Source organism: Eublepharis macularius, chromosome 8 (assembly GCF_028583425.1).
Source record: "Eublepharis macularius isolate TG4126 chromosome 8, MPM_Emac_v1.0, whole genome shotgun sequence".
Lineage (NCBI taxonomy): Eukaryota > Metazoa > Chordata > Lepidosauria > Squamata > Eublepharidae > Eublepharis > Eublepharis macularius.
In genome coordinates this window covers 103,655,386-103,664,330 of record NC_072797.1, presented here as the reverse complement: position 1 = coordinate 103,664,330, position 8,945 = coordinate 103,655,386, and the positions used below count along the sequence as shown (strand labels likewise).

The 8,945-nt window shown below is 41.6% G+C and overlaps 1 protein-coding gene across 1 annotated transcript; it reads left to right on the top strand.

Moving 5' to 3' along the window:
• The first annotated feature begins 4,368 nt into the window (after positions 1-4,368).
• LOC129335150 (relaxin-3-like) lies at positions 4,369-8,396 on the top strand. Its single transcript, XM_054987599.1, has 2 exons — positions 4,369-4,615; positions 7,736-8,396. The coding sequence occupies exons 1-2, from the start codon at positions 4,369-4,371 to the stop codon at positions 8,065-8,067; spliced, it is 579 nt and encodes a 192-aa protein (XP_054843574.1). The 3' UTR covers positions 8,068-8,396.
• Positions 8,397-8,945: the final 549 nt, after the last annotated feature.

The following is an 8,945-nucleotide window of genomic DNA, read 5'->3' as shown; positions in this document are numbered from 1 at the left end:
AAAAAAATTACTTAGTTGCAGTTCACTGGCACTGATAGTAGTGCAATGGCTGGAGCAAAACATAGCATTTGAATATAATTTTAATTAAAGTGCATATGGGACAGTGGAATGTACAACAGATGGTTCACATTAGTCGAGTGCTAAACTATGGCTGGGTCCATAGTCTAGCAACCATAGGCCAGGATCCAATTTGGATAAAGGGCCGCCTTATGGCTTCAGAGAGGTATTGAGCACCACCCCTTTCCACCTCTTCTCCTCTATCTCTACTGTCTTCTGAGCTGGAAGCCAGAGATGGTATACCCTCCTCAGCCTCTTCCCTCGGGCCTGTTAAACACCCTGGTCATGCCTGGAGAATGTCTGGTGGCCTCCCTATACCTATAAACCTTATGGGTGCATGACCAAGCCTGTGAGGAACCAATAGCAGTGTTAGAGCAATCTCGCTCTTGGTGCTCCATTTTCTTGCTGTGGGGGGCAGCCACCAGGCAGTTGATTATCAGGGGGCTGGTTGTTATAGGACCAGCTGTCATTGATCTGCTGCCCGGTGTGTGGATTTTTAAAGGGTGTGTCTGTGATCTTACTGGGCCTGGTCAATGCTGGATTTGGCACCATGAGTTGCCATGGAATAAAGGGATCTGAAATTCTATCAGAAGACATGCCATGTCCTATGTCTTGAACACATGGCAGTCACTTAGCACAAGTAAACAGTGAGGAGTAATTTTAATGTTCCATTTGTGCAAGGAGAGTATACACTCAGAAATCTTTAATGGGATTTAACCCTATATGTTTACAAGTTTTGATCATATAATTGCCTTTGTTCTTGTAATTCAAATTGATATAAGCTGCTGCTATTTTGAAAATTGGGCTACTTTAATAGCCTGATTTTAGGGTCTACAAACAACTGCACCTGCATTGAGTTGTTGCATGGGCCCTTGATATCTTGCCTGAAGACAGGGCTTTTCTGTAGGAGAATGCATGAGAGCTGTATATAAAAATCATTAATTCAAGAGTGACTAACATATTTCTACAGATAAACACAATTGTTAACGAATGGGTACAGCAGCTGACACCAAATCAGGCCTCCTTACAACTTAACAACACACTTATCTGCATGAATAATTCTGCATTCCCAAAGGGGCTTTGGGTTCATGATTTTCATAGTGCCACATGGCAAACCTCTTGTGAAACTGGTGTGGCTTCTAATAGCATTCTGTAATATCACTTAGGATTCTGTTTGACAGAAGCCAAAAATCCTACTTGAATTTTTGCCTAGACTATGGTAGTCTACATGCCTAGAGTACCTCATGGGCTCCCTGATAATGTTAATTAAAGGATTTTTTGTGTTCTTCCTCATTCCTCATGCCATCATTAAATTAAATTGAATTGAAATATAAGGTACATCAGTAACAGAATCTGCTAGATTTGTGAACCCTTTAATAAATAAACTAACCATGTAACTTCTTAGTATGTGAAAATACCACAAATCATATCAATGAGTTTGTGGTGGAATTTTGAAAAGCACTGAAACATTATTAAAGTTGACTAAACATCACTGCAAATGACAAGAGATGGAAAGAAAAAAAATCCAGTTTTATTTTTCTTTAAAGTACAGTGCATTTCATTCTTATAAACCTTGTTTAGTATTCCTACGATCCAGTTAGGGACATTTAAGTTCTATGTTACACTACCTGGTTCTGGAAATACGTATGGGAGGAGGAATTATTGTTATTGGTACATGCTGAACTTGTGTTGTGTCAGACCATTCTTTGACCACTGTACTATATTTTGAGCTTATCAGGCCTTTTTTCTGGGAAAAGAGGTGGTGGAACTCAGTGGGTTGCCCTCAGAGAAAATGGTCACATGGCTGATGGCCCCGCCCCCAAGGGGGCCACCAGCCATGTGACCATTTTTAAGAGGTGCCAGAACTCCGTTCCACCATGTTCCCGCTGAAAAAAAGCCCTGGAGCTTATAGACAAGAATGTGTCTAGTATAGTACCATGCCAGGGTTGATCCTGATGGGCTTTATGAATAGAATGTTGACTAATATTGTCACTCCCTGTCTCTTTTTTGAAGACTTCATTGAAATGCTGCAGTCTTATAACTGCACAACAAAATCATTTTTGCACTGGTCCTGAATACTAACGTATAATTTACAATTATCCCATTAACTGGTATCATAGTCAGAAAATAAGATCAGGCTGTTAGAATATCAATTGTGAGAAACACAAGGATGATTCTGCTAGTTTTCTTCCTAGGTATTTTATGGTGATATTTTTAGTGTGTTATCCAAGATGCGATGGAGATTACTTATTCTAGTTTTTGCTGTCCCTCAAAGCCTACTTTGTTGTGATAAAGTATATTAGATCCTGGTATGAATCAATGGAAAATGGAAAAGGGCTTAATTAGTACCTATAGCAGGGTGTCCTTATGCACACTGTTCTCTCAGTTGTTCAAAAATAATTGTGCTAAAGTTGCCTGATAACATGCTGGGAATAAAAGGAAATTGTAATATCTAGCTATGGGATTATGATTTTAACAGTATCAAAAACTGCCAGCTCATTCTGGTGCGACTGCATGTCACCTTTAATAGGCAATTCTGACAATAGCCCCTAACTTTAAAAAAAGCAAACCAATTATGTATGCTAACATCAACTTTTTGTCTGTAGATAAAATTAAATGATGAACTTGCATTTACAGAAATATCACCGTTTGTCAAAATATGTAAACTATGATAACTTTCCTTGTGAGCAGATCACACTGTTTTAATACAGGAGCCAGGGGACTGAGCTATGAAACTTGACTCTGGCAGGAATGATTTTATGGCAAGTCTTGCTCAAGACCCCTTCCTATATGGAAAAAGGAGATGATTATAGGAATGCTGTATCATATAGGACTGCTGTTAAGATTACAAAATAATGTATTTGAAGCATAGCTGAAAGAAGGGGGCAGAAGAAAACTTTTCTTAGAAATAAATTGTTAGCCCTTTCTAAGGTGTTTGTTTGTTTTTGCTGCAAACATCTAACCTAGCCCCTAACCTAAAATAAATTGAACAAATTAGATGTGGGTTTCAAACTACTACTATAAGGTGTATTCTAAATGGACCAAGAATCTTATTTACATCCATTCTGTTACATGTCAAGTGCTGAATAAAACAATACCAACACATTAATGTAATTAATAGAGTTAGATAATAAAACCAAGTATCTAAAAACAGCAGCATCAACACACAGTTTTAGCTAGTCTACATGCATTTGTTGAAAAAGACTAGTCTTGTGTGTTCAGCGTTCCGATGTGGCACACAGTAAGGCTAGGGCTGAAGACTAATGGGCACGGCTTTTTTTCAGCTGGAACGTTCTGGAACCGCTTGAAAATGGTCACATGGCTGGTGGCCCCGCCCCCTGATCTCCAGACAGAGGGGAGTTTAGATTGCAGGGAGGAGAGCAATCTAAACTCTCCTCTGTCTGGAGATCAGGGGGCAGGGCCACCAGCCATGTGACCATTTTCTCCGAGGGCAACCCACTGAGTCTCACCACCTCTTTTCCCAGAAAAAAAGCCCTGCTAATGGGTAGGTTCATAAGGGTGAAGTCCACCATCCATGCACCCTGGTATTGTAACTTAGGCCTTTAAAGATCATCATCAGTCTCTTTAATTTGACCTAGAAACCGGGAAGAAGGAAAGTTGCTACAGTGTTGGAGTTGCTATAGCATGTTCTCACAGTTGGTCCCCTATTATAATTTTTGCCCCCCCCCCCGTGTTCTGTACCAATTGAAGCAGCAATGTCCTTTTCAAAAGGGAAGCCCTATGTAAGGTTGCTTACAATAGTCTAATTACAGACTGAGAAGGAAAAGTACATCTTGCCCAGAGTTGCAGGAAGAGCCAGTCCCAAACTGCTCCTGGACGATACTCCTATCATAAGGGTGAAGTGGTCCCTACTTGCTTGGTGGGGAGGGTCTCCTATGTCAGTAACAGCTCAATTTCAAAAACAATGACAGATAGTGGGGAAAAATAAGAACGACCAAAGGATGGGGTAGGAGAGCAACGAAGCAGCCAATTACTTTTTCTTTTCACAGACTGGTATTAAGGGAATAATATACGCTGCTGTGAGTGGTTACCTCCTTTAAGTAAATTGCCATCTGGCAAGGGCTTCTATATGTCCTAGTAAATTAATAAGATAGGTGGGCGGGAAGGAAATTAACAGCACAAAATCTGTTTGTGGGTGGAGGGACGGTACACAGCACCCCCCCCCAAGGAGGGCGGTGAGTCAGAGGTGGGAGGGGGGGGCTCCGCGCGTTCTATAAAGCGGGGCCGCTGAAGGCCGAAGCTCAGCGCCCGCCGCCAGTTCTTGGGTTGAGAGGCGCGTCGGCGTCAATCATGAGGCTGAAGAAGCCGCTCCTTTTGCTGTTACTGCTGGCGGCGGCGGGACTGAATGGACGGGACGCTCCGGCAGCTGGAGCAGAAGCGCTCAGCGAAAGCCACCCCAACGGCGAATACGGCATCAAGCTGTGCGGACGCGAATTCATCCGCGCCGTCATCTTTATCTGCGGAGGGTCCCGGTGGAAGAGGCTCTCCGAAAGCAGCGGGGCGGAGGAGCGGTCGCGCGGTGGTGGCGCCGGCACTGGTGAGTGGAGGACTGGGCGATTGGCGGGAAAGGGAGACGGCGGCGGGATAGGCACGCGCGCGCTCTCTCGTTTCCCTCCTTTCCTGGAGGGCGGGAAGTTCTGCGTGGTGCTGCATAATTAAAAACCATTTACTCGCCCCCACCTCCAATCTCGGCTGAAATTTTTGCTGGGTGGTTTCCACTTTGGCGCCACTCGCATGCCGCGCGATTTTGCACGCGCGGAGGCTGGCCATCTGAGGACGGTTTCATGGAAGTAAACTCCGTTGAAAAAGACGGGTCTTAATAGACTCGCTTAGCAGTGCTCTCTGGACTGTGTAGAAAGAGCGCGCGCTCGTCCCAGCCCTGTGCGAATTCTCAAGCGTTTGTTTTTAAATAGCAAGTTTCTGTGGTATATTTTCACAGAAGAAAGGTTTTTAACCATCTTCGTTAGCACTTTTACTTTACTTCATCACAAGATAGGTGGGGGGAAACCCACTGTGTTACGTGTCTACAAATAAAATACTTTCTATGGAAAAATAAAGCACTGGCAAATTTTATACCACACATCTCTCCCAAAAGGGAAAAAATTATCAGTCTACCAGCATTTACTCTTTCATTTGCATAGCATTAGGTCTACATAGGCCACATCCCCTGAGCCACTCCTTAGTAAGCAAGTATATAGCACTTTTCAGAGTAATATAACAAAAATGACAAGCGTTTGTTAGTTGCAACTAACTTAAGCCCCCTTACTTTCAATAAGAGTTTGAGCAGCTTTCTCTGGCTCAGAGCCAAAGGAAATAAACCATCTTCTCTTTTGAAGGACATTAGTTTATGTAAATTATAAATAGAAGATAAAGATAATATTAGCTAAAATAGTTACAGAATTGCATACTCGAGTGTAATGCACCCCAAGACATTCTTTTGAGGAGGACAGAAAACAACTGAGAAAATGCTACATTTCCTTGGGCATCCTGATCTTGAACGCTTGTGATATGTACCACACATACACACTGGGCATATCTCATTTTGTTTGATTGCCACATCCTGTTGCCAAGTTACTCGTTTTTGTGAAGCTGTATACATTTATTCTGTAGCGAGTGTAGTATTCATATAAATGCATTGTTTGATATTGGCTAGGTGACCAAAAATCTTTTGTGGAGGATAAGCAAGGTTCTGCAAGGTCCCAAACCAGCTCTTATAATAATTAAAACAATGAAAAAACATATAAATGGGATAGGATAAGTGAGAAAGCTAAGCAAAACAGAAACTCTGGGGAAAGAATTCCATTATTTTGATGCCACAACCAAGAACACCCTTTCTCAGGTTGCCACCCATCTAGCTTTAGGTGGCAGATAAGGAGTAGGTGGTCAAGATATGCTGGCTCCAAGCCACTTAGGGCTTTAAAGGACAATGCTAGCGTTGAGTTGGGCCCAGAAGCAAATTGGGACGCTGTGTAGGTGGAACAGGACTGGAATAATATGGTTACTAATATAACCCACTCTAGTCAACATCCTTGCTGCAGCATTCTGTACCAGTTGTAGCTTCTGGACACAGACTAAAACTAGTGTCTGTCTCTTGCCTATTATTTATATTAAACACTGATCTATTCAGTAACTAAAGGATAAGCAGACAAAATCACCCACATGAAATCTAATATAATTTAAAGAATAAATAATTTAACAAAATAATATAATCAGGCCAACATTGCAACCATACACAGTTATTGCAATCTAAACTCATTGATTTCAGTAGATGTCATAGTTATAACTAGAGGTGGGCATGATCCCCCCAAAAATACCAATCAAGCTGATTGTGGATCAGCGCCGGCGACGATCCCGAATTAACGATCCACACCAGTCATCTCCCGTTTCCGATCCGTGGATCATGGAGGCAAAAGTGGAGGGGCGCCCCGCTGTTCCCAGCGATATAGGAACAGTGGCTGATGCCAGCGGCATCTGTGTTTGTGTTTGGCCGTCAGAGCTGCCTATCAGGGTTTGCAGCGATGAGATTGGAGTGCCCATGGCTACAGAACACCCCCTTCCCCCTCCCTCCCTTGGGTGTCTTCTCTCAGCTGGTGACTGCTTTGCTGCTCTGTGGTTGGAAGGAAGCCCTGCTGATCAAGACAAGCTGGGCTTCCATTCGGGTTTCCAGGGCAACAGAAGGAGGGCAAACACAGCTCAGGCATTCCCCTGGCTCCGTTGCCAAGGGAATAGATTGCTGGCACCTGAGTGTCTGGCTTTCCGATCCAAGCATGATCGCCCCCATCCAGCCCCCCTCCCGACTGCTGGATCGTTGGCCGTGCCTTAGCACGATCCGCCAGGTCCCAATCGCGCAATCACCATTATCGTGGGGGTTTTTTGATTGAAATGCGGATCGTGCCCATCTCTAGTTATAACTAGAGCCAATAGTAGGCAATAGGTGGGAAATTGTCTTGGGGAAAAGAAAGCCAGGCAGAAAAGTTGAAATTTCATAATCAAACATCACTCTCACCTTGACTGCTTTTTACGTCATGTTACGAGATTCAGTCACTGATTGATTTGGGCCTTTATTTTATATTGCAGAACCAGGGAGCGGGCCAGAAACATGGGTATTCTTAAGGAATAAATGAATGTGGTCAGACACATGGGGAAATGGTTTCTTCTCTGCCTTACTGGTACATATTTGCCATTGCAACCAGAAGGCACTCTAGATATAGAAAAAAAGAATTAGGTTGTGATCTTGCATTCTAGCTTCACCACCTTTTACCTACTGTGAGGCAGATTCTGAAACACTTGATAGATTTTCTGAAGGATGAAATACAAATTTTTAAAACAATCCAAAAACACATTCCTACTCTTCACACCCCAACCAAGAGAAAGGTTATAGGAATCACATTTAGTCCCCATATTCTTTAGATTCACAGAAGAATTTACTCAGAAAATTGGAAAAGGTTTTAAAACCCATTCACATATAGTTTGAAAATGCATAGAATGCACATGACACCATAGAAAGACAAACTCAGTTTGTCAAATATGTTAGATCTATGCAGATTGTGGTACAAAATTACAGATATTCAGTAATGTTAAGAAAATTTCTCATTCAGAAACCATGATCCATAATGCACAAAGATTAATCTTTTGGTGATTTCTTTTATCTTAACAGAGTTTGTTCAAGGGATAGAGGATATAAAGCTGCAGTCAGTCTTAGATCCTGAACTGGAGCAACTACAACACATTGGACAGCAGCCACTGAAAGTCATGTTTAATTTATATGGTGATTATAATGTATATGTTCCTGCTTCTGATAACTTCAGTGAATACATCCGCCAAATAGAGAGTGGGATTCAGCAAAGGAGAGGTTTGGCAAAACTGATTAAATTAAATAATTTTCCCTGGGTCAATAGTCCCCGGAGAAAACGTGACTACTCTATGGGGGTGGCTGAAATGTGTTGTAAATGGGGATGTACCAAAACCGAGGTTAGTAGACTATGTTAAGATTACGATTACATCCCTGTATTTGGTTTTTTTGTATCAGGGAAATTGTCTTAGTTACAGGGCTATCTGATCGAATGCTGTAGCGCAGGAACCAGTGAAGACTGTTAATGTTTCATTTATTTTGTCTGCAAGTAACTGATGGTATCTTCACCTCTTTTAAACATAAAAACTCCTACATGCACAGCTGTCTGTAAAGCTCTTTTACATTGCATTTATTTACCATTTTTACAAAAAAAGTTTTTTTCTATTTTTACCTGCCCTAAAATAATGCTGAGGTTCATGTAATGCTTGTAAAATTAAAGCATACATTAAAGCTTGCAGAATCTACAGGAATATGTGTGTGTGTGTGTGTGTGTGTGTGTGTGTGTGTGAGAGAGAGAGAGAGAGAGAGAGAGAGGAACTCATATTTTGGTGGCTTAACTCAGAGGATATAACTAGGAATATTTTCTCTATATTTTTCCAGTCAATGTTTAATATATGAACATCTCAACTAAACCAAAAAAAAGGATAAAAGATTAGCTTTCCAATATACCAACAAAGGAAGTACTGAAGTATGAAGGGAGAATCAGTAAATTTGGAAAAATATAAAATAAATCAAACTGACACCCACAAAAAAATTTAAAAAGAAATTGTAATAAAGAATCCACAAACAGAAAAAAAACCCAGATTATATCCAAAAATCTCTCTATTCTTAGTGTGTCAACATGAAAACAATACATCAAAGCATATAAGAACAGTGGCATCAGTAAATCTTTACAGTAAGACCAAGTTCTATTTATGGTCTTATTGTAGAGGTTTACTAATGCCATCAGTTCCCAACCTTTTTGGCACCAGGGACCGGTTTCATGGAAGACAATTTTTCCATGGACCCGGGGTGT